General features: G+C 55.3%; 1 protein-coding gene across 3 annotated transcripts in view; it reads left to right on the top strand.

The window, feature by feature from the left end:
- PLEKHM2 (pleckstrin homology and RUN domain containing M2) overlaps positions 1-25074 on the top strand; it is a 38113-nt gene that overhangs the window by 9766 nt on the left and 3273 nt on the right. For 2 of the 3 annotated variants that reach the window (XM_073795571.1, XM_033842838.2), the window contains 14 exons: positions 12172-12278; positions 12670-12779; positions 13350-13449; positions 14062-14149; positions 14999-15185; positions 16506-16565; positions 19610-19838; positions 21336-22181; positions 22492-22561; positions 22708-22798; positions 23162-23226; positions 23560-23648; positions 24203-24335; positions 24574-24764. In XM_073795571.1, the coding sequence (XP_073651672.1) occupies positions 12172-12278; positions 12670-12779; positions 13350-13449; positions 14062-14149; positions 14999-15185; positions 16506-16565; positions 19610-19838; positions 21336-22181; positions 22492-22561; positions 22708-22798; positions 23162-23226; positions 23560-23648; positions 24203-24335; positions 24574-24764 (2366 nt within the window). The remainder of the gene's footprint in view (positions 1-12171; positions 12279-12669; positions 12780-13349; positions 13450-14061; positions 14150-14998; positions 15186-16505; positions 16566-19609; positions 19839-21335; positions 22182-22491; positions 22562-22707; positions 22799-23161; positions 23227-23559; positions 23649-24202; positions 24336-24573; positions 24765-25074) is intronic. The other variant, XM_073795576.1, reaches the window with a different exon arrangement.

The following is a 25074-nucleotide window of genomic DNA, read 5'->3' as shown; positions in this document are numbered from 1 at the left end:
GAGGAGCATTTAATTGCTTTTGGAAACCATATTCTGTCAAAGTACCCAGTTACCAAGAGATCTGTGCCCAGCTAGGCTAGTCCCCTCCTGCTGTCATCGTTCCAACACCCCAGAGAAAGCGCAAAAAATGAAATCCATGGATAATCCAAGTACCTGCTTTTTTTTTTTTCCTTTGGGCCGTGCCACGCGCGCCTTGTGGGATCCTAGTTCCCTGACCAGGGTTTGAACCCAGGTCCCCTGCAGTGGAAGCACGGAGTCCCAACCGCTGGACCGCCAGGGAATTCCCAATTACCTGCTTTTTTCATCTTTTCCCTAGTATATCTTTCAGCAGAGCTAGGCAGAGAGCCTGCCAACTCCAGCAAAGGGGCTAATGAGCAGTGATTTGGGAGGTGGGAACGAAAGCTGTATAATTGGGTGTATTTAGTGGCAAATGAACGGTTAAGAAGTGTTGATTTCACCCAACTTGCTTCAGGAACGATGCAGGCCATGGTAAACAAACAGCGCACCCTTTATGGCAGCCCTACATGGGGTGGTGCCAGTCAGTCCCAGGATGCCACCAGCCTGGGCACAGGCCTTTCCCGGGCAGGGGCATGGGCTGCAGGACTGTGTTTTTCATGCCCACCGAGAAACCAGGCCCGTCGTTTCTGAATGGCAGGATCTCTGACTGGTTCTTGTGCAGAGGTGATGCCTGGGTTCTCTAGTTCTATAATCGACTATAATTGATTGTCATTGGGAATGAGCTATTTTCCAGGCTAAGGTAGGGTGGGATCTCAGGTGAGGGATTTTAAAATGAGGAGAATGAGTCAGAAACATTGCGGTTGCCTGGGGTTGGTGGAGCCGTGGACACCCAGTGGGCCTTAGCTTCTGTGGACATTCTCATGTTGTCTAGGAAGGAAGTGGCTGGAACCTTCCCGACGTCGCCCCCCTAAACTCCCAGCTCCCATTCGATAGAGCCCTGGGAGTGGCCCAAGACCCCTACTGCTCTGTCCTCCTCAGTAAGACGCTGGGATGAGCACTTTCCGGATGGTCACAGCAGGTGCCCCTGACCTTCACTTTATCCCCAGGGAGGATGGAAGCAGAAGGGGCTCCAGGAATAGCTACCTCTGTGGTATCTGAGCACACCGGGCCAAGACGCTGCAGTAAAGCAGAAGGACCACTGGACAAAACCAGGAGGTGCAGGAAGCGTCTTCACTTCCCTGGGCCCCAGCCTCCCAGACCCATGAGATGAGGGTTCTGGCTAAGTGATTATTTTTCTGATTTTCAGTGCATTCAGTAGTTAAAGTTCCATTCACTGAGAGCCTCTCCCTTGCTCACTCTAACTGCCCCCCACACCCTCCTGAATGAGAGGCTCCAGGAGAGGAAGACGGTAAGAGGCCCTCCCGAGAGGTCCCTGCGCAAACACCAGAGACCTGGAAGCCAAGCAACAGCCTGAAAAAACACGCCACACACAGGATTCTACTCCATCCTCGAACCACTGGTGATTTCTAAGGGCTCTTATGCCCTTAGATTCTGAAATTCTTCATCCTGGCCAGCGCCCAGCCTTGTCTTCGATTCCAATGGAGAGTCTTTCCAGAAATGCTGTCGACAGTAGCCTTCCTTTCCTTGAATCATGTAAAGCAGGCATTATTGTTCTTTTTTTAAATTTATTTATTTATTTATTTTTGGCTGCGTTGGGTCTTCGTTGCTACGTGCAGGCTTTCTCTAGTTGCGGCGAGCAGGGGCTACTATTCGTTGTGGTGTGTGGGCTTCTCATTGTGGTGGCTTCTCTTGTTGCAGAGCACGGGCTCTAGACACGCGGGCTCAGTAGTTGTGGCACTCGGGCTCAGTAGTTGTGGCACACGGGCTTAGTTGCTCCGCGGCATGTGGGATCTTCCTGGACCAGGGCTCGAACCCGTGTCGCCTACATTGGCAGGCAGATTCTTAACCACTGCGCCACCAGGGAAGTCCCGGCATTATTGTTTTTAAGAAGCTTTGCTAAGATTTAAAAGACTCCAGCCTGCCTGCCTTATTATTTATTTATTTGTTTACATTTATTTTTGAGAGGAAGGGTGGTGAGCACTGGCCTTCTCTTCAGATCCATGAGAGTCTGTGTCTGAAGCCAATGCAAACTACTGGTGCGGCATCAGGGTGGGGACGTTGATTCGGTGGCCGCACCAACCCTTCTTTAGCCGTGTCTGCCATGGACGAGCCCTCGTGGGGTCCCTCTCCCTGGGGGCATCCAGGCATCCAGGTTTGGGGACATCCTAACCCCAGAAGTAATAAATGGTATCACACAGTTTGACCTCTGCCTGTCCTCGGAGGGTCTGCCTCAGAAAGAAGAGCAAGTGTCCGCGAGGCCCACAGGTGCAGCTTGACCCAGCAGGGGCCCCACGGTGGCTAGAATTCCAAAGGTAAGGTGGGCAGAGACCTCCCACTTCCCACAGGCCTCGTCCCTCACCCATGCCGCACCCCAGCTGCAGCCGGTGAGAGGCAGCCCTGGGATGAGGTGTCCAAGTGGGTCCTGCAGCTCAGGGTGGCTCCAAGTTGGAGTTGAGCTCGTGTAACCGGGGCCATCTTTGGTTTAATTTGTAAAAGAGGTGCTCTGAGGTCGGCTGGCAGTCCACCTCTCTTCAGCTGGGGTCTTTTCTGCTTTTGGATTTCTACTTCCTAGGCCTGCACTGGGGAGGCTGTTCTAAATACTCTGTCGTCTAAATACATCTGGTCTCCGTGGAGCCAGTAGAGCAGCTGCTGGTACGCGGCGACCTCCTCCCTGAGCAGCGGGAGACTCTCCTGTGTTCAAGGTCCGTGTCCTCCGCCAGGGATGCAGCAGGCCCAGCAGTGAGCCCCTAAGTGGTTGGGCGGCTCACACGGGCGTGTCGCCAGCCTGGGTCTGTCCGGCCTCACAGACTCTCCTGCCTTTGTCGGGGCAGGGACTTTTCTCCTGCTCTGTAAACCTAGGCGTGCGGAGCCCCCCACCCCACCCCGCCCGCCCCAGTACAGACGGTGAGCAGAGTGAGATTTCAGATCCCCGGCTGTTTGCTGAGCAGCATCACAGCCTCTTTGGTCTCAGCTGACCAGGGAGGAGGAAAGGAGGGCCCCTGCAACCAGCTCATTTTCACTTGGCCGTTGTTAATCTTTCACAGCTGCCGTGGAGTTACCTATTAGGGACCCATTCTGGAAGGATTTCTTGGTACCGACCATAGAACTAGAAATTGTTTCATGGTTATGCGTCCAGGAGAGAGACAAGACTGAGAGGGCCCGGCTGTGGCAGCTCCAAGCAGAGAGTGGGACTAACCCTGATTAAAATGCCCGGAGTCAGGCATTTCTTGGCTTGCGGAAGTGCGCCACCCCCATGTCCCTGCAGCCACGGGGCCTGGCACAGTCTCGTGATGGCCAGTTTTCCCAGAGGGCTCAGCAGGGAGCACCGGCCTCCTGGCCGTGAGAGTCTGGGGTGAGCTGAACCCAGCTCTTCCTGGCCTGGGTGCCCAAGTGCACCCGGAGAACCGGGAACAGGGAGAGAAGAGCAGCTTAGCCGGTCCGGGTGTGGCCTGGGAGCATGACTTGGAGATGAGGCCTGAGTTCAAGGACTCTCAGGAAACCATGGCTTCAAAAACAATTTTTTAAAAATAAATTTCTTTCTTTATTTTTGGCTGTGTTGGGTCTTTGTTGCTGTGAGCGGGGGCTACTTTTCGTTGAGGTGTGTGGGCGTCTCATTGCGGTGGCCTTCAGTAGTTGTGGCTCACAGGCTCTAGAACACAGGCTCAGTAGTTGTGGCTTGCGGGCTCTACAGCACAGGCTCAGTAGTTGTGGCTCACGGGCTCTAGGGTGCAGGCTCAGTAGTTGCGGTTCGTGGGCTTAGTTGCTCCACGACATGTGGGATCTTCCCGGACCAGGGCTCGAGCCCGTGTCCCCTGCATCGACAGGCAGATTCTTAACCACTGCACCACCAGGGAAGCCCTAAAAACAATTTTAAATCTTATTCTCTCTCTCTTCATTCTCAGCGGGCCTTGCTTATTGTTTTTTTAATTAAAAAAAAAAATTTATTTATGTTTGGCTGTGTTGGGTCTTCATTGCTGTGCGCGGGCTTTCTCTAGTTGCGGCGAGCGGGTGGGCTACTCTCCCTTGCGGTGCGTGGGCTTCTCATTGCAGTGGCTTCTCTTGTTGTGGAGCACAGGCTCCAGGTGCACGGACTTCCGTAGTTGTGACACGTGGGCTCAGTAGTTGTGGCTCATGGGCTCTAGAGCTCAGCCTCAGTAGTTGTGGCGCATGGGCTTAGTTGCTCTGCAGCATGTGGGATCTTCGCAGACCAGGGCTCGAACCCGTCTCCCCTGCCTCAACAGGCGGATTCCTAACCACTGCACCACCAGGGAAGCCCTGCCTTGCTTATTTTTAAATTTTCTTCCCATGAGAATTTTTTCACCCTCCCTCCATCAAGCTCACCAGCCCACCTGGGCTCCCATCTGTGGCCACCCCTACCCTGGGCAGTGGATCCCACCCCGTCTTTCCTGTTCAAGGACTTGGCTCCTTTACTCCACCCCTATTTTCCTGCCACCTTTTTGGCAAAGCCGATCAAAGGAGTTTTCTGTATTGCTGTCTTCTCTTTTTTCCTTCCTTCCTTCTCCTTTCTCTCTTCTAACCAAATTTAATAATAATTTTTACCCCGTGTCATCAAACATCTCCTGTTTTCAAGTTCCACTTGCCTCATCAATGTCAGTTTACAAATACCTCATTTGCTTGAAACAGGTCCCAAAAAAGCTCTGACTCTCCGTGGCGGACTCCTCCCAGGCTTTCTTCCCTCTCTCTTCACCCCGATTGCTCTTCATCCAGGTTCCCGGCCCCTCCCTTTATGTGGAAACGTGACCCGATGGACTGATCGTTCCCTCCCCCTGCAGACTGTCTTCATGTAGCTTCTGGAGCACACACTGTCCGGGTTGTCCACTGCCTTGCTGCCTGCACCTTCTCAGTCTAAAGCAGTGATCCTCAGCCCTGGCTGGGCATTCGAATTATCTGGGGAGTGTTACTAAGAAATGCTGGTTCCTGGGCCCCGCCTCCAGAGTTTCTGCTCCGGTTGATCCAGAGAGGCGCCTGGGCATTGTTCTTTTCCTCCAGTTCCCCAAGTGGCCCTGTCGTGCAGACTGCGGGAGGACCCCTGGTCTGACACTGGAGCGCCCTGGCGTAGTGCTCAGATGCTCCTCTCTCTGCATTCCCAAGATGATCTCATCCAATTCCACAACTTTAAATACCATCCAAAGGCTGATGGCGCTGACCTCCCTCTGAACTCCAGACCCATTTGTACAACTGTCTCCTTGACATCTCCACTTAGATACCTGATAGATGTTTCAAACTTACCATGGCCGGCGCAGAGCTCCACCTGATCTGGAAAGGGCACTGCCGTTCAGTTGCTCAGACCAAAAGCCTTAGAATCATCCTTGGCAGCTTTCTTTCTCTCCTTCCGCACAGCTAATCCATCAGTAAGTCCCTGGGGCGCCACCTGCAGAGTAGCTCTTAAGTCTAACCCTTTTTTGCTTCCACCGCTACAGCCAGCTCCAAGCCTCCATTATCCATCCGCACTGGTGATAGCCTCCCAGCCAGTCTCTCTGCCTCCACCTTGGCCTTCCAGAGTCCGTATATACACCACACATATGCTAGAGCAGCCTCATAACATACATATTGGATTATATTACCTCCCTGTTTTCAGTGACTTCCAATAACTTCCCATCAAACTAGGAATGAAATGCCAAGTCTTTTACCACAGCCTGTACACCTGCACATGATGTGGCCCTTGGCTGTTCTCTGAGCTCGTATCACTCACATCCTTGCCACACCAGTCTCCTTCCGGTTGCCCCTGCCCCAGGACCTTTGCACATGCTGTCCTAACTAGAATGCTCTTCCCCTAGTTACCTCAGTAGTCATTTCCTCAGTGAGATCTTCTCTGACCCCATATTTATAACAGACCCCTGATCACTGCTTTGTTTTTATATAGCATTATTCATCCCTGGCACTATATTATGTATTTGCATACGATTTACATTTTACAAGGGCCAGGACTTCTGTATAAGAATAGCAGCTGGTGTATTCATAGTGGGTGCTCAGTAAATCTTTGTTGAAATATATGAATCTTCAAGGCTCGCGCCTCCTCTTCTGGCCACTGCTGAACTGAGCATTGGGCGAGAGACATCTCCTGGCCCAGCCTGTAACAGGTGTGCATTCCTTGTCACCTCTGCTTAAGGCTCTAGACCAGAGGTCGGCAAACCTTCTATAAAGGGCTGGATAGTAAATACTTTAGGTTCTGCAGGCTATACAGCCTCTGTCTCATCTACTCAGTTCTGCCATCATAGTGCAAAAGCAGCTGTAGATAATACAAAACAAATGGGTGTGGCTGTGTTTTAATAAAACTTTATTTACAAAAATAGGAGGCAGACCCACTGGCCATAGTTTGCTGACCCCTGCTCTAGACCCCTACTAATTCTGAAATTTTCAGCCTTTTCCCCAAACTTTCATGGGCATAAAGGAAACATTCAAAACCACTTGGCAGTCTGATCAGCAGGATGAATTTCTTCCCAGAAGTGAGGAAAGCTCCTCCTGGAGCAACTGTGGCTGATTTAACCAAACAGTGCACTTCCTCACTGTTGGGAAGAGGCCAACATGGGGCAAAAGGATGGAGAGAGCAGGCAAGCTTTCTTCTTAAAGGAGCCACACCAGCCTTTCTCCTCCATCCATCTTCCAGGAAGCAGAGCTGCAGAAGACACTGGTCTCATGTGCACTGTGGGCTTTTTAGTTCCTGTGACTTAAAAAAGAGGGGAGTGCGTTTCACTTTCTTGGGTTCTCCTACAACATATTAGAACAGCATATTAGAACAACACTTTATCTGCGTCATTGACTCGGGGATCTTGAAGCCAGGTTGGATGAGAAGACCTGGCTTTAAAATCTGCCTCCACCACTTACTAGCTCTGTGACCTACTTTACGGGGTTGCTGTGATGATTAAGTTAAGTAGTGTTTGCGAAGTACGTCATCACAGCTGCTAACATTTATGAAGTGTTTCCAAGGCATCGTGCTCTTTGATAAACAGCTAAGGTATTATCTGAACCCTCGCGCAACCCGTAGGGCTGTAGAGCAGGAAACTGAGTTTGGAGAGGTTAAGTAACTTGCCCAAGGCCACACAGTGAGTGGGTAGCAGAGCCCACATTCAAATCCAAGTTGTAGGGCTTCCCTGATGGTGCAGTGGTTAAGAGTCCGCCTGCCGATTCAGGGGACACAGGTTCGTGCCCCGGTCTGGGAAGATCCCACATGCCGCGGAGCGGCTGGGCCCGTGAGCCATGGCCGCTGAGCCTGCGCGTCCGGAGCCTGGGCTCTGCAACGGGAGAGGCCACAACAGTGAGAGGCCCATGTACCGAAAAAAAAAAAGAAATCCAAGTTGTCTGCTGCCTTCCTAGTGCACATAACAAGCATTCAATAAATGATGGCTCTAATTACAGCCAGTGGTAGCTCCACCAGCAAGTATTGTGTGTCACTGAAGAGTAACTTGGAGTAAAATTTGTCCATTATCCTCATTTCATTGATTCGCTTGCTCAGGGGCCCTCAAATGAGGCCTCGATGTTTGCTCTCCTCCCACTTTCAGAGCCTGTGACCTTCCTGGTGCCGTGAGTGGCTCCTCGCAGCTGCCTCTCCATGGCGGGGGAAGAAGACTTCAGCTGTGCATCTTTATGTGGTGCTTTCTGACCAGCTCCCGGAGTGTGAGCTCAAGCTGTTGGCAGAGCTCCCCAAACGCTCCCGTCACTGACTCAGAGACAGTCCCTTTCGCCTTCCTGCTCCTCTCAAGAACTGTGCTGGGTTGTCACATTGATTGAAGGTCTCCTTGTTCCCTGAGATAATGGAAAATTTTTATCAACCTGCTGTAAAAGAGTGGTTAAAGAATAGGCTTTGGAACCACCTGCTAATGAGCTGGTGAACAGGATACTGGTTCTTGAGAGCAGAGAACATCACTGAGTCTTCTTTGCCCCTGAACTTACGTTTAGCTAAGTGGTGTGTCATTGGTGTGGCTGAGAATATGGGTTCACTGTTGCTTCTGTTTATTTATTTATTTGAAGTGTAATTAACTTACAACATTATATTAGTTTCAGGTGTACAGCATAGTGATTCGATATTTCTATTCATTATAAAATCACCATGATAAGTCACCATACAAAGTTATTACAGTATTATTGACTATATTCCCCATGCTGTACATCAGGGGTCCCCAACCCCCGGGCCATGGACTGGTACCGGTCCATGGCCCGTTAGGAACCGGGCCGCACAGCAGGAGGTGAGTGGCGGGCGGGCGAGCGAAGCTTCATCTGTATTTACAGCCGCTCCCCATCGCTCGCATTTCCGCCTGAGCTCCACCTGCTGTCAGCATTATGGTGAGTGGTATAATTATTTCATTATATATTACAACATAATAATAATAGAAATAAAGTGCACAATAAACGTAATGCGCTTGAATCATCCCGAAACCATCCCCTCCTCCCACCGTCCGTGGAAAAAATTGTCTTCCACGAAACTGGTCCCTGGTGCCGAAAAGGTTGGGGACTGCTGCTGTACATTACTTCCCCGTGAATTATTTATTTTGTGACTGAAAGTTTGTACCTCTTAGTCCCGTTCACCTATTTTGCCCATCCCTCCACCCCTCTCCCCTCTAGCAAACGACCAGTTTGTTCTCTGTAGCTATGAGTCTGTATCTGTTTTGTTACGTTTGTTTGTTTTGTTTTATGGCTGAGTAATATTCCATTGTATATATACCACTTCTTTATCCATTCATCTGTCAATGGACACTGAGATTTCTTCCATAGCTTGGCTGTTGTAAATAATGCTGCGTGAACCGTCACCGTGGCTTCATTATTCTTAAGAATGTTGCCTAGGGGCTTCCCTGGTGGCGCAGTGGTTAAGAATCCGCCTGCCAATGCAGGGGACACAGGTTCGAGCCCTGGTCCGGGAAGATTCCACATACTGTGGAGCAGCTAAGCCCATGCGCCACAACTACTGAGCCTGCATTCTAGAGCCCGTGAGCCACAACTACTGCAGCCCGCGAGCCACAACTACTGCAGCCCACTTGCCTAGAACCTGTGCTCCGCAACAGAAGCCACCGCAATGAGAAGCCGGCGCACCGCAACAAAGAGTAGCCCCCACACACCACAACTAGAGAAAGCCTGCACGCAGCAACAAAGACCCAACGCAGCCAATAGATAGATAGATAAAAGAATCTTGGCTAATGCTTACTGAGCACTCGTTGCTTACGAGGATCTATGCTAAGCCTTTTGCATGCTTTATATCATTTGATCCCCTAAACCAACAGACCTTTCTGCAATAATGGACTGATATCTATGTCTACACTGTCCAGTACAGTCGCCACTGAACATGTGAAATGGGGCTAGTGCAACTAAAGAACTGGATTTTTACTTTTGTTTAATTTTAAATTTAATTAAATCCAAATAGTCACATGTAGCTAGTGGCTGGCTGTATTGGACAGCTCAGTTCTAAACAATCTTTTGAATCCATTTTACAGATGAGAAAAAAATGAGGGTTAGAGGGTTAAGTAATTTGCCAAAGCTACTCAGCTCTGTAGTAGCAGAGCCAGTCTTTGGACACATGTTTCCTGTCCAGAGCCCTTGCTCTTCACCACCATGTTATACACTCTTTCTATTATACTTTTTGCAGAAATTGTCTCCTGGTTACAGACTGTTCCCTAACTCTTAGTACTATGTGTATGTATGCAGCCTCTCCCCTTCAAATGTGAAAGACCTATCCAGAGAAAGCTGGAAAACTTACCAAGTATGTAAAAGAAGACATGCATAAATGGGAAAAAAAATTCCATGTTCATGGATGGAAAGACTCAGTTTTGCAAAAATACCATTTTTCGGGCTTCCCTGGTGGCGCAGTGGTTGAGAGTCCGCCTGCCGATGCAGGGGACGCGGGTTCGTGCCCCAGTCCGGGAAGATCCCACATGCCACGGAGCGGCTGGGCCCGTGAACCATGGCCGCTGAGCCTGCGCGTCCGGAGCCTGTGCTCCGCAACGGGAGAGGCCACAGCAGTGAGAGGCCTGCGTACCGCAAAAAAAAAAAAAAAGAATGGAGTGGATCTGTGTGTAATGATATGGAAGTATACGTTTGACGTATTGGAAGAAACATTGGATCAATTAGACAAAATAGTCTAGAAAAATGGCTTATTAAATCTTTTTCTATTAAGGAAAAGGTTTCAGAACAATGAGTACAGTGTGATCCCATTTCACTTTTTTTTAAGTCTATGTATGCAGGAAAAGAGTTGGGAGGGCACACACACAGGCTGTTCCCAGTGGGGGACAGGGGAGAGGAGGTCTTTACATTTATACACACTTCCATGTTGCTTAAACTTTTACAATGAGCAAATACTGCTTTCAGAATATTTATTTTTTAAGGTATCTTGACCTGAAAAAGGAGTGCGAGATCCAGCTGTGGCTCCCTCACTTAGCTGAAAATCATAGTGAAGGACTTAACCTTTGTTGGCCTTAGTCACCTTCTCTGTTTAAAAATAAATCAGGGGGCTTCCCTGGTGGCGCAGTGGTTGAGAGTCCGCCTGCCGATTCAGGGGACACGGGTTCGTGCCCCGGTCCGGGAAGATCCCACGTGCCGCGGAGTGGCTGGGCCCGCGAGCCATGGCCGCTGGGTCTGCGCGTCAAGATCAGTAAAATTTTAAACTTTTCCATGTTTTTCAAGCATGGTGGGTGTGGCTACTTTTATAATCAAGAAAATAAATAAGCCTCTGTTTTCCTTCTTTAATAAGGGAGTTGTACTAGTTCTCTACAGATCCTTCCAGTTCTAACATCTAAGAATCTCTGATCTCAGATTTACTTGGATTTTGAAATTAAAAACAAAAATAACAAAAAAAACCTGGCCCCCGACGTCATGGTTCTCAGTACTAAGCCGTGCAGGCATACCTTCGGCCACTGCAGTTTTCGTAGGCTCTTTGCTCTTTCTTTCAGTTCTAGAAACCTCTCCTCCTGGGGCTCTGTTTTGCCTGCCTCTGGGAAGGAGGGGCAGACCCTGCAGGACCGAGGCCTGTCCGGGGCCAGCAGGGCTGCTGGGCTTACTCCAGGCCACAGAGTAAGAGAAGCTATTTTTGTTGTGGGAGCTGCATTGTTGGCTTCTCGCCAAGAGCGCGTGCTTGCAGGCGTGGTCGATGTGTCCTGTCTGCTGCTGCTGTCTCTACCACTGCTTCCAGAAAAAACTTGAGAGCACGTCTCCCCAGAGCCAGGAGCTTAAACCTGAGACGGGTGTACAGGGATGGGTGCTCTTTTTTGTGTGTTCTTCCCCTTCTGGCCATTAGAAGGGCAGCAGCAGACCAGGGTGTGGCCCAATGAAGTGGGAAAGACTTTTCTCCCGGCGCTTCGCCTGACAGGGCCCCCTCCTCACTGTGGCTGCAGAGAACTCAGTCCTGATCTGGGCTTTCTAGGCCTTAACAGAGCTGAGCGAGCTGCCCTCACCTCTGTCAGCCTGCTGGGGTTTCCTCAGGCTGCAGCTCATCTCGCCTACTGGCCAAATCTCCTGTTTTCAGTCCAGCCTGGGAACAGTGTCCTTCTTGGTGTGGGGCTTGACCTGAGCCTGGCAAGGTACCTGGATCCTTATCCAGCCTGGCCGGCTCCCTCAGGTAAGTCCAGCGTCCCATGTCAGCCTCTGGCAAGAAGGCCGTTGGAGCAGGTGCCCACGTCCATCAGCCCTTAGTTTGTGCAGAGGGACAGCTCCAGGCCGGGCCACCGTGTGACCAACTCCAGGGGTGGGGCAGGGGGATTTACACTGGGCACTGAGTGTTCATTTATATACGTAGCACTGTAGGCAGTGCCCCTGGAGTTGTGTAGCTCGGCGGCCCTGGCTTGAAGCCTGGTACCACTGGAGACCCACATCATAGACCATGAATTCCTCACCAGCGTCGAGCTGTCATCGTGCCAAGCACTTACTGAGTGCCTCGTGGGGACTGGGCTCTACGTGTCCTCCTGTGCCTCTGGAACATGCAGTATAGGATAAGCAGTTAGTGTAGGCAGTTTGAGGTCGACTCTCTGCTGGTCAACACAGATACATCCTTTGACTGGTTTTCTCGGCTCCCTTCTTGATTCCAGAACTTCCATGGCCCTCCTCTTTATTACCCATTTCTAATCTGGGGGAACTTCCTTTTTTCCCTTTCAGTTGCAGAGCTACTTTGCTGCATGTGAAGATGAGACCCCTGCCATCCGGAACCACGATAAGGTCCTGCAGCGTCTGTGTGAGCACTTGGACCACGCCCTGCTCTATGGGTAAGGAGGTGGCCTCTGGAGAGGACAGTACAGAGCAGCAGGGCAGGACCCCGAGCCCGTGAGTAGCCCTCAGAGGGAGGTCCCTAGCCTCGTCTGCCTTTTATTTCTTCTGTCCCTTAGCAGAAAACGATTTGTCTCACTCAGGTGGGCTGCAGACTGTCTGGGGTTATCCCAGTAATCCGTCTCTGAGCGGGCATGAATGACTGGGGAAAGGATTAGCGACCGATGAAATGATGGTGTGAAGGCCTGGTGGCTGCCTGGGGGTCCCGCTGGGAATCCCTTGCTTTCAGCCTTGGGCTTCCTCGTGACACGAAGGCTGGTGGACCAACTGACTGCAGCTTCCCAGGGTGGCCCCGTTTAGGTCATAGCAGCTCCTGTCCTGTTTTCTCAGACTGCAAGACCTCTCATCTGGCTACTGGGTGCTCGTGGTGCATTTCACCCGGAGAGAGGCCATCAAGCAGATCGAGGTGCTGCAGCACGTGGCCACCAACCTGGGACGCAGTGAGTAGTACCGGGGGGACTCGGCGACGGGACCAGTCCCGCCCTCCCTGTGGGCAGCTTGGGGCTCAGGTGTGACCTCAGGGTCCGCCCGGGAGGCCGAGTGCCTTGTGGTGTCCAGTGGCGGAGGCTGGTTAAAATGCCAGCGCCCTCCACGAGGCCTCTCTTGGTCCCGCACATGACATTTGGCCGGAGCATCGTGGCTGTGAGGAGGGAAAGTGAGATGCTGAAGAGAGCGGGGCTCCTACCAAATCCCAGCCCGAGCACCTAGTGGGGGGGGTCTCGCCTCTCTCCCTGAGCCAGGGTCAGTGTCAGCTACAGGATCAGTGAAAAGTCCTTGCACTTCTCAACCCACCTGGAGTTTGCGATCTGCCCCGTTCATCCAAGTTTCCTGGCCAGTTACAGGCTAGGGTCTGACGGGGAAAATCAAGGTCTCAGGGTGCGGCGCTCCGTCAGGAGAGAAGGCTGCTGGGGCGCTGGCTCCCCTCCGCCATTCTTGCTGCCCTTCCTGCCCTTGCTGGGCCAAGGAAAGCCAGCACCCCTTAGTGGCTTACTCCTGCCCTTTGTCTGCAGGCCGGGCCTGGCTGTACCTGGCCCTCAACGAGAACTCCCTGGAGAGCTACCTGCGGCTGTTCCAGGAGAACCTGGGTCTCCTGCACAAGTACTACGTCAAGTGAGTGTCCGGAGCGCTGTCTCACGCCGCTCCAGGGCGCCCGCGCCCCGTCCCAAAGTCTCCTGTCACACGCAGACACCGCGCTGTGGCACCCCGAGGCCCAGCCTGGTGGTGCGTGCTGAGGACACGTCAGCGATGGCCAGAGGGCCAGGGGAGCTTGCCTGTGACGGCCCTGGCCAGGTGTGCTGGTTCCGGCCGGGCTCCTGGGAGCGGTTTGGTGCCTAGTCGGCCCCTGCCCGATCCCCCACCCAGGCCTCAGTCCTGACTGGAGGCTCAGCCTCCGCTGGGGTTGCCGCGGGAACAGGGGATTTAGAGCTGCTGCGGCCCCGCCCCGTATCTGAAGACAGGCAGGGCAGTAAAGTGTCGTATGGCCCCGAAGCCAGCCGGAGAGCGCTGGAAGGGGGTGGGTGGAGACACAGGCAGGGCAGTAAAGTGTCGTATGGCCCCTAAGTCAGCCGGAGAGCGCTGGAAGGGGGTGGGTGAAGACCGCATCAAGCTTGGGGTGGAGGGACGCCACATGCCAGAACCTCAGCGCAGCTGGCTTGCGGGGGAGGCGGGGCTGCGCTGGTAACCAGACCCAGAACTACCCTCGCCCCTTCCCGTGTCTCGCAGGAATGCCCTGGTCTGCAGCCATGACCACCTGACCCTCTTCCTGACCTTGGTGTCTGGGCTGGAGTTCATTCGGTTCGACCTGGACCTGGTGAGACGCCACGGCTCTCGCTGCTCCTGGGGGCAGAGGGGCGGGCGGGTTGGGCGCGTGGTCCCGCTCAGGGAGCCTGACGGGTGTGACTGAGTCTGAGCGCCGTCCTTTCCGTTCAGGTGAGGGAACAGCTCAGGGTCTGACCAGTGGAACGGTGTGGGGTTGAGGTGATTCTCTCTTGGCCAGAATTCCTGGTTTGGGGGACTCCTTCCTGTCTCTCTGTCCCACATTGGAGAAAAGCCGCATTGCCTGGAGCATTTTAGCACTGGAGTATTCTCCTTCGTGATCAGGACGTGAGTCGTCGTCGAGAGACGAGGCAGGTTCATCCCTGTGCCTCCCGGGATCCTGCGAGCCTCTCAGCTCCCTGCTTCCCGGCCTCCCTCACGGTCACGGTCACGGTCACGGTCACGCACTGGAGAGGTGCAGGGCGGCCCAGGAGCTGCAGAGGCTCCTCTGCGGTCTTGTCAAGATGCGCGCAGCCGCCCCGTCCTAATTGGGTCACCAGCCTAGGTCCCAACCCCAGCAGCACAGACCGGAAGAGGAACTTGGCTACTGAAAAGTAGTAGAAACTGGAGCAAATGAGCGACTCTAATATACGAGAGGTCAAGGAGGGTCAGAAGGCCCAGTGGGCACTGTCATCTCTGGGCCCCAAGTCCACAGCCTTACGAACCACAGCCGTTCACAGTCCTCCTTTGAACAGCTTATTTCTGGATTTAGCACCGTAAGGACACAGATTTCCAAAGAGACACCGGCCTGGGAGGGTGTGAAGGCAGATCCTTGGAAGGCCGTGCCTTTGGGTCCACCCAGGCCTCCCATCACCCAAGCCTGCCTCTCCCCTTCTCTCCCCAGGACGCCCCCTACTTAGACTTGGCCCCCTACATGCCCGACTACTACAAACCCCAGTACCTGCTGGACTTTGAAGACCGCCTCCCCAGCTCGGTCCACGGCTCGGACAGCCTCTCCCTCAACTCCTTCAACTCCGTCACCTCCACCACCCTGGAGTGGGACGACAGTGCCATCGCCCCGTCTAGTGAGGGTGAGTGCCCGGGGCAGGGAGGGGTCCGGCCTCTGTGGCGAAACGGATTTGGAGCCGCGTCAGCCTGGCTGAGGGGAGTCTTTCTTGGCTGGTTCTGGTCCAGTGGTGGAAATCCGGAGTTAAACGGGGCCAGTCGTTTCCCAGATCTTCATTTCCCCAGAGTCCCTGTGGTGGCTCAAAAACTGATACTGGGGGTAAAAAGCCAAAGTGAGATCTTACGAATGTTAGACCCTTTTCCAGAAACCTGTAGCCATATGCCCAGGGCCGTTCTCTGAGGTCGGGGGGATTAGCAGGGCAGCCTGGAAACTCTTCCTGACATTCCAGGGGTGAGTGCCACCCACTTCAGGGGAGTTCATCCTACCCTCGATTTTAGGTGGAAAGAGTCTATAAGCGACCCCTAGAAGGAGGGAGGACCTGATGGGTCTAAAGTTTGGAGGAAGACTCGCCCCCCTTTCCCATGGGTCCATCGATTTCTGAGTCCCTCCCATACCTGCCAGCATGTTGGAGGTGTTCACACTCATCACACTCATGCCATCAAAGACTGAAAACATCCTCACGCCTGTAGGTCATTTGTTATCTTGGTCCAACAACTGGTTGGAACAGCCTGATTTCTTCCAAACCTTCGGCCTCCGTGTTCATCTAATAAAACTGGCTGTTTTCCCCCCCTCGTCGCCTGTGGGGATCAGAGCTCTTCATTTATGGGACCCCACCTGCAGGGAAGGGGCTCCAAGCACAAGTTCAGCCCCAGGGACTCCCTACAATTGCATTAACATTGAGACCTTGACCTTCTTCTTTCTTTATTTCTGCCTGTGCTGTGGCGCTATGTCCCAGGGAGGGACATAGACCCGCTGTTAGCAAGGCCTGTGTCGCTCGTTGTAGAAGCAGGAGATGGCAGCTCAGTCTCCTTGGGTTGGGCTCAGGGGCTTTCGCCAGAAGCCGGAGGGACAGGCCTCAAGGGAGCTGCCAGATTGCCCAGGGAAAGAAGTGTCCCCTTGAGCCCACCTCATCTCAGCTGCTGGGGGTGGAGGGAAGGAAAGCAGGGACAGGAAAGGAGGTTAGGTACAGGGGAGCCATGTCCTTCTGGGGTTGGAACCGATTGCCCCCAGGTCTTTCTAGCTGGTCAGAGGCTACTGGGCCAGTACTGGAGCTGAGAAGGAGCTGGGGTCCTCAAAGTTCCCCTGATGTTGTCAGATAAAATGTAGAAAGTTTAATTTTTCCTCTCTTGTTTTCTCCCAATGTCTCCCACCCTGTTGCCCCCACCCTCCCTGCCCTTCCACTGCCTGTGTTTCTAATCTTCAGTTTTGTCCCTCATTTTTATAGATTATGATTTTGGAGATGTGTTTCCAGCAGTGCCGTCTGTACCCAGCACAGACTGGGAAGGTGGGACAGAGTCCGCTGTTACCCTCTTTTCCTGTTTTGCAACGTTTCCATACCAAGCTTGCTGCATGATTCAAAATCAGCTCATTATTTATAATAATGTCAATGATCATAATAAAGCCAAGTTTGGTGTTCTGGTAGATGGAATTCTGCAGTAGAACTTGACCTTGAGTCCTAGGCCAACCCCTTCTCCCAGTGCAGGACTCCTGCCTTTATGCAGTGGCCTTGTGGAGTCACTAAGTGTCTGCGTTTCGGGGACACACGGATCACCCTTCCTGACTCCAGTGCCAGTCGATGCACCAGATGTGCGCAGGGAAACACTGCCTTTGAACATGTGGGTTGTAGGCTCCTATTCAGGTCAGATGCGCTTCTGTATCAGAAGCATCAGGAAGCAAAGGCAGAGGGGCTCGATTCTGTTCTTAATGGCTTCCCCTCGGGTGTTTTTGAAAGAGACTGAGGTCCAAATGAGGGAAATTGCCCTGGCATGACTGAAACTCCCTCTAGGGAGATTCTCTTTGAAGTTTTAAGGCCGACTAAAATAAAATCTGTCAACCCTCCCACCCTGTCCACTAGGTGGCAGCAATGCTTGGGCATTTTTCTGCTGGTGACGCCACTTCTGGGCTCGAGAACAGTCATGAGGATTCCTGGGATCATTCCAAGCAGAGGGCATGTTTCTGAGAAGGTTAATCCTTCCTCCTTGAAGCTGAGGCCATAACCAGACCCGCCTTACTAAACAGCCTCTTGCCCCGTGGGCCACTTCCACCCAGGATGGGGGCAGGGGGGCAGCCTCTGGAGGAGGAGGTGCCGACTGGTCACCCAGAGCCGCGGGACGGCGGTTCTCCCTGCTGCTCGGAGCTGAGCCCCGTGTTGTTAGAGCCGTCATCTGATAGATGATCTTTTCCCAAGTAACGCAAGTGTGCAGTAGCTTAAGTTAGAGGGAAGATATCGCATTGGGAAAAATAAATTATGTCATCTGGCCAACAGAGTACCATGGAAGAGTCCCCCGTTTTAAGTTAAGATGAGCTTGAAATCCAGAATTCCATCATAACAACATCATTTATCCTTTCAGCCTCTCTTCTCGCAGCGCACATGCTGGGCATTGATTCCGCCCCCCTCCCCCCTAACAACTAACCCCCTCCTGACCCAGCTACCTGCTGCCTGTTGCAGTCACTTGACAAGCAGGGCCTGAGCCTCGTCTGCAGCCCTCCAGAGCTCCCTGTGGCCTGAGAACTAACAGCCCAGTCACACTGCTTGCTCGGGCCGGGCCGGGCTCCAGGGCGGGCTGAGATTGTCCCAGCAGCCATCTCCTGCTTTCCTGAGTCCCTAGAGCACTGAAGCCTCCCTGAGCCGGTTCTGGAAGCTTCCTTGGGGAGGCTTTGTCTCCTCCTCAGACCTGGAGAACAGGATTTGGAGGGCAGCTCTGGGCCCTGGGGTGGGGACTGGGGAGGCCTTCCCATGGTCCTTGGCTCATTTACATAACTGGGGGGTAGGGACTTCCCTGGCGGTCCAGTTGGTTAAGACTCTGCGCTCCCACTGCAGGGGGCACGGCACGGGTTTGATCCCCGGTCGGGGAACTAAGATCCCGCGTGCTGCTGCGCAGCACAGCCAGAAAAAAACCAGAACTGGTGGGTATCCCAGCCTTGACCCCCACCACGTCCGATGGTCTGCTTGCCCACCTCTTGGGACCCCCTCCCCAAGGGGGATGTAACCGCACATCTCGGGCTGGACCAGGAACGCGTGGGCTTGGCAGGAGGCCTCTTTCACGCTGAAGGGCAGGCTTTTCTGCGTCTGAGAACCAGGGTTCTGGCTGGGGTCCCTGGACATCTGAAGACAGTCTCATATTTCACTAGTGTCTTTCTGGCAGAGCTGGGAGTTGCTTTTTGCCCCCTCATTTGTCCTTATATTAAAAGACAGTGTACTTCTGATGATGTGCTGCGTCAGCAGACAGCTGCCCAGTGGTTTCCAAGATCCACTAAGCAGGTTGGCCCTTCCAGGTGAGGCTGAGGGTGGGAAGCATGTTTGCCACGTCTCCTCTGGCAGATAAAGGCCAGCAAGATGTGTGCGAGCTGCAGCTGGAGCGTGAACATCCTGTGTGCTTTGCCGTTAACTGTCACCCAGGCTCTTCTGCCAGCATGGGCGGCCTCCCATCTGCCACTGGATAAACACCCTATGTGCTTTCATGCTGACACTCCCTCCCCTCTGCATCCCGTTCCAGTGACCTGGGATGGACGGTTGGAGGTGAGGGCAGCCGTTAAACCAGCTCCTCTCTAGAGGGGCTGCGTCATCTCCCGGGGGGAGCCCTGGGAGACAGTGTGCCCAGAGAGGACCAGTAGGCAGGCTGAGGTTTGGATGAAATGGAGTTCTCAGCACCCGCCTTAAAGGGGTGCCCGGTGGGATATCGAAGGAGAAGGGCCCACAAGGCATCTGTGGCGGCGAGGGGCAGCCGCTCTGCGCACCTTTCTTTCTCTGCCCTGGGTCCTCCTTCCTGCCCCTCCCCCTCGCTCTTCACCCTTGGACCCTATCCTGGCCTTGCAGCCTCTGCACCCCTCATTTTCTCTGATCCTGGCTCTCTTCTCTCTTCCTTTGTTCCTTTGTATCTGCCACTGTGGGGGACCCTTCAGAGGGCTTTGGGTATCTCAGTCTGGTCGGGGGTGTCTGGCGCTAAAGGAGGCTTTAAGGTTAAGCTGAGAGGTGTGCAGCCCATCTTCTGAGGCATCAGGGTCACCATCCCCAAGGGTCTTAAGCCTGGAGGCTGCTTAACCTTGGAGCTCTTAACTCAAACTTGGCCACATTGTTGTGAGCTCTCGGTGGGGGGGGGGGGGGGGGGGGGCCCAGTGGTGGTGGTGATGGCATTCCTCCAAGTTGCTCTTAAAGCACAAATCCCGTGTCCTGTTGGCCTGGGGCTTCTACTCCTGAAACAAGGCCACCCCGATCAGATTTCCCTGCAAAGAACTCACCTGCCTCCCTCTTGAGATAAGGCATGCTTTGGGGGCCTGTGGTCCCCAGCTGGTGTCTGACGGGCTGTCTCGTGTTTCCTGTTCTCCCAGATGGAGACCTCACAGACACTGTCAGTGGCCCCCGCTCTACTGCCTCGGACCCGGCCAGCAGCAAGGCTTCCACCAAGAGTCCCACCCAGCGCCACAACCCCTTCAATGAGGACCAGGCAGAGACCGTGTCCTCCTCCGACACCACCCCTGTGCACACCGCCTCTCAGGAGAAGGGGGAGCCCCATACCCCGGACTTGCCAGACACCTGCACAGAGCTCGAGGTCATCAGGTCAGTGGGGAGGGGCCTCGAGAAGCTGGGTGAGTGTCCTGGTGTCCATCCTGTCCACTCCTAGCATCACTTTTTAGTGCACGCAGAGTAGGTCCTTCTCCCCCCCGGAGGGCATTTGGACATCTTCCCGGAGACTAGGTACCTCACCCCTGCTCAGTAGTTCTTTGATCAAGAGGAAACAGAGGGCCCGAGTCTGGAAGATGGGTGACACAGGCATCAACATGGCCGGCCTCTGGGGCCGTGCCCAGACTGCTGGGGCATTTGTCTGGTCCATCCAGAAAGCACCTTCAGCCTGGACTTCGTTCCAAGGGAGTTCTTGGACATTAGAGCACAATTTCTGAGATTCGTACTAATTCTAGTTCAGCATGGCTCGCTGCAAGAAGAGCATCTTCATCGTACTGCTGGGGACGTAACAGGGAAGGAGGAGGTGGGTGGAAGGTTGGGAAACTCTTGGCCCAGAGCCTCCTCGGCTCCCTGACCTCCCTGGCTCCTGCTCTGGAGTCTCTCCACCCTGAATAAGAAGATGTGCACGTCAGACCTCCCAGAGGCTTGCCGGCCCAGGGTGGGGGAATTGCTCCCCAGTGACTGGAGCCAGGAGTCCAGCTCCCACAGGCTGGTTGGAGTCCAGAGCAGCTTGAGTGGTTCAGACCCAGGGTTGCTTAGCCAGGCCCACTTCAGCCAACTCGAACCAAGGAGTTTGAGCTCAGAAGGCTTTGATTCTTTTGAATTATCCTAATGACCCTGCACGGCAAGGAGGGTCAGCTCAGGGTCGGCTGCCCACATCCTAGGGGGAGGCTGAGTAGAGGGGGCCACTGCTCTGACCAGCCATGGCCTGTTTTTGTTCCCTAGAGCACAGCTAGCCCAGTGGTACCATCAGCTAGAACTCACAGGACCCGCTCAGGGCTTCCTCTGGCCGCTGCCGTCTGTGCCTCCCTCGTGCTGGCCCTGCCTCTGCCGGCAGTGGGAAGTACTTGGGGCCTGAGCTGCTGTCGGCCCCGGCCTCCCGCCTAGTGCTGCCTGGGACCGCTGAAGCTCTGGCTGTGCTCTCAGAGGTCCCTCGCCCAGGATCACCTCTTTTGAAAGACATTGTTTTTTAAATGATTTTTTTTTTTTTTTTTTTTTTTTGGCTGCGTTGGGTCTTTGTTGCTGTGTGCGGGCTTTCTCTAGTTGCGGCGAGCGGGGGCTGCTCTTCGTTGCGGTGCACCGGCTTCTCATTACGGTGGCTTCTCTTGTTGCGGAGCACGGGCTCTAGGCCCATGGGCTTCAGTAGTTGCAGCACACGGGCTCAGTAGTTGTGGCTCGTGGGCTTAGTTGCTCCGCAGCATGTGGGATCTTCCCAGACCAGGGCTCGAACCCATGTCGCCTGCACTGGCAGGCGGATTCTTAACCACTGAGCCACCAAGGAAGTCCCAGATCACCTCTTTGGACCCAACCCATCTCGTTGCCCTCAGTACTGGGGTGCTCAGATTCAAACCTCTCCCCATCACTACCATCTAGGGTCACCAAGAAGAAGAAAATTGGCAAGAAGAAGAAGCCCAGATCGGATGAGGAAGCAAGTCCACTCCACCCGGCCTCTACCCAGCACACGTGTGCCAGGCGGGGCAGTGGTGACACCCTCGTCAGCAGCCCAGGCCCCGGGCGGGTCTCCCCAGACAAGACCCTCGCCTCCGCCGGGGAGGAGACAGAGGGGCCCGGCAGCACAGCCGAGGGCAGCGAGCGCTCAGAGCCCGGCCAGGTGGGCCTGCTTATCCCCGAGATGAAGGACACCTCCATGGAGTGCTTGGGGCAGCCCCTGAGTAAGGTCATTGATCAGCTCCACGGGCAGCTGGACCCCAGCACCTGGTGCTCCCACGTCGAGCCCCCCAACCAGTCCTTTCGGACTGGCTCTCCCGGGGACGCCCCGGAGAGGCCGCCATTTTGCGACTTTAGTGAGGGGCTTCCAGCCCCAATGGACTTCTACCGCTTTACCGTCGAGAGTCCAAGTACTGTTGCATCAGGTGGCGGCCACCATGACCCTGCAGGGCCTGGCCAACCGCTGCATGTTCCTGGTAGCCCTGCGGCTGCTGGCCAAGAAGAAGAGGGAGGAGGACGAGGGCCGGGACAGGCGCCTCGGCCCCTAGAGGACACCCCGGGGGAGACGCAGGAGCCAGAGGCCCAGGAGCTGGAGACCCGGTTGCCCCTGGTCGGTGAGGGACCTGTGCCTGAGCAGGAGCCTGGGACCCAGGAAACTCTTTGCCAACTCAAGCGAGACCAGCCCAGCCCTTGTCTGAGCAGCGCCGAGGACTCTGGGGTGGATGAGGGGCAGGGGAGCCCTTCGGAGATGAGCCACTCGGCAGAGTTCAGGTGAGCCAGTCTGTCTATGCCGCTTGCCTGAGACGCCCCTGTCGTCGATCAGGGCACGTTGGGCATCTGCCCTCCAAGTACACCAAGCACGACTCCCGGAAGACCTAGCCTGGGCTGGGAGGTAGGAGGGGGGTGCGGTCCTCCCCTCCCTCACTTTGGCTCCTGGTGGGGGGCGGAGCCGCTGCCAACATGAGACCTCGGGGTGCCTGCCTCGGCCCCGTGCATGTGTGTCGCCCATGTGCACCGGTGCGGCCCCTCGCGGCCCTGCCCGGCCTGACACCGCGCCCTCCTGCGCTCACCCCTCCCACAGGGTAGACAACAATCACTTACTCCTGCTCATGATCCACGTGTTCCGAGAAAACGAAGAGCAGCTCTTCAGAGTAAGTCCCGGGATCTCGAGAAGGAGCGAGAGCCCGCGCAGCAAGGGCGAGGCCGGATGGGCCGCCACTTCCGCTCCGAAGGGGAAGCGGGCTGTCTGGGGCAGCGCGGGGCCCCAGTGCCTGACCCCTGTGCTTCGGCCCCTCAGATGATCCGGATGAGCACGGGGCACATGGAGGGCAACCTGCAGCTGCTGTACGTGCTGCTCACAGACTGCTATGTCTACCTGCTCCGGAAAGGTGCCTGCCGCCCCCAGGCTAGGCCAGGGCAGCTGCCGAGGGCGTGGAGGATGAGGCTGACGGCTGCCCTCGTTTCCTTCCCCCCCGCCCCCCGCCCTGAGTGTCATTGATCAGCACAGAGTGCTGAAGAGCACAGAGTGCTGCCCGGCACGTGGTGATGAAACAGGTTGGCAGCAGTCCCAGCTGCCCCAGCACATGAGCCTGGGGCCCCCCTCCATGAGCACCCCATGTCGTTCTCCTACCTCGCCACTTCAGATCGCAGGGCAAGGACGGGTCCTCATGGAGAAAAGGTCTTAGAAAATGGGGCAGGGGGAGGACAGAGAGGCCACTGGGGGTAATAGACATTGGGGTCTCCTCTCTCAGGGGCCACAGAGAAGCCATACCTGGTGGAAGAGGCTGTTTCTTACAATGAACTTGACTATGTGTCGGTGAGTACAGGCTCCGTGGCTGGTGTGTGCCGTAGGGCAGGGCTCCTCGGGCCGCCCCGCCTCAGACCTGCAGAGCGAGGCTGACCCCTGCCTCAGCCCCAGGGGTGGGTGCCAGCTCTTATCTCTGAGCAGCTTCTCTACCTGAGCCGGGGATAAGAAGCAGGCTTGAGGGTACCTCTTCCTCCGCTGTGCATCTGACCATCCCTCCCCACCTTGTGGTGACCTCAGAGTGCGCTGCCTCCCTCCCCAGCCCGCCCTCAACCTGGCCCCGGCTGCCCCTTCTGGCAGCTGCCGCCAAGCCCCGTGTGCATGTGAGGGTGTGGTTTCTGGCAGGTGGGCCTTGACCAGCAGACGGTGAAGCTGGTGTGCACCAACCGCAGGAAGCAGTTTCTGCTGGACACGGCGGACGTGGCCCTGGCCGAGTGAGTGACACGCCCCCTTCTGCAGGCCTGTCGAATCGGCATCTGCCACTGGCCTGGCCACGCCCTTGGGGCTGGAGGGTGGCAAGTGGGGTGCGAAGGGCAGAGAAGCAGGGAGGTGATGGGCACACTGACCGACGGGTGCCCTCAGACCCCGAGTGGCCCACAGAGAGGAAGGGGGCCGGCAGGAGTGATCCCCACAGCAGAGAAAGCGCAAGCCCGGCTGCGGGGCCTTGGGGCCACACGTGCCCCCTGTGCTTCCATACGGAAACTGTCCTGAGATCAGGTCTTTGTACAAGTCCTGCTGCTTCCCTTGAGGTCACAACCCAAGACCCCTCGGCCGCTGGGAAGGGTTAGGCCTTTCCCGGCCGCAGTTTGATGATCATGGACTGCTGCCGCGTCACTGCCCCACCCGCCACCCGGAGCTGTGGTCCCAGCCAGGTCCTCCCCGCAAGATCCTGTGACCCCTTCGGGCCGGAAGTCCCCAGGACTGTGCCATGTTCCTTTGAGGGGTGGGGGCCTCAGGCCTCTGACAGCAAACCCCACTCCGCATACAGGTTCTTCTTGGCTTCTTTGAAGTCAGCCATGATCAAGGGCTGTCGGGAACCACCCTACCCCAGCGTCCTGACTGATGCCACCATGGAGAAGCTGGCACTGGCCAAATTTGTGGCCCAGGAATCTAAGTGTGAGGTAAGCACCTGGGGAGGAGGGGGTGTCGTCCCCGAGATGACAGCCCTGGTATTGGGGTCAAGAGGTGCAAATAGGTGCAAATAACTGCCTTTAGCGTTTCTCCAGCACCCACCTGGGAGGGGCTCTCCCTCCCGGCCTGTCCCCCTCCCCACTTGGGGTGTGTCCTGACCCCGCCAGCCAGCGGCCACTCCCGCTTCTGGCCCAGACCTCACCGCTCTGTCCCCTGCCCCCTCCCCAGGCGACCACTGTTTCTGTGTGCTTCTACGGGCTCGTGCACTGGCAGGACCCCCAGGATGAGTCCCTGGGCCGCATCCCCTGCCACTGCTCACCCCCTGAGGGTGCCGTCACCAAAGAAGGCATGCTGCATTACAAGGCGGGCACCTCCTACCTGGGCAAGGAACACTGGAAGACGTGCTTCGTGGTGCTCAGGTGGGAGCCCCCACAGCTCTGGCCCGGAGGTTGGGATGGGGGACAGCGCCCTCCCCGTCAAGGGCTTTGGAGCAGATATCCCCTGGGATCCCAGATCTTCTCTGTAGAGCCAGCCACCTGGGGCCCAGGGAAGCCCAGAAGTCCCCAGGTGAAGACCGGGGCTGTCCCCAGGGCTGGGGGCACGCGCTCCCTGCTGTGCCTCTGCAGTTCTTCCTCCACCCTCCCTGCCGTAGAAGGCAGGCCCCGGGCTCCTTGGCCTCTGGGGTTCAGGCCCCATCTTGTGGGGGTCCCTGGGATCTGTTCCACCTGG

The sequence above is a fragment of the Tursiops truncatus genome, chromosome 1 (assembly GCF_011762595.2).
Source record: "Tursiops truncatus isolate mTurTru1 chromosome 1, mTurTru1.mat.Y, whole genome shotgun sequence".
Taxonomy (NCBI): Eukaryota; Metazoa; Chordata; class Mammalia; order Artiodactyla; family Delphinidae; genus Tursiops; species Tursiops truncatus.
Note: the sequence above shows the minus strand (reverse complement) of the source record. Positions and strands in the feature narration are given on the sequence as shown.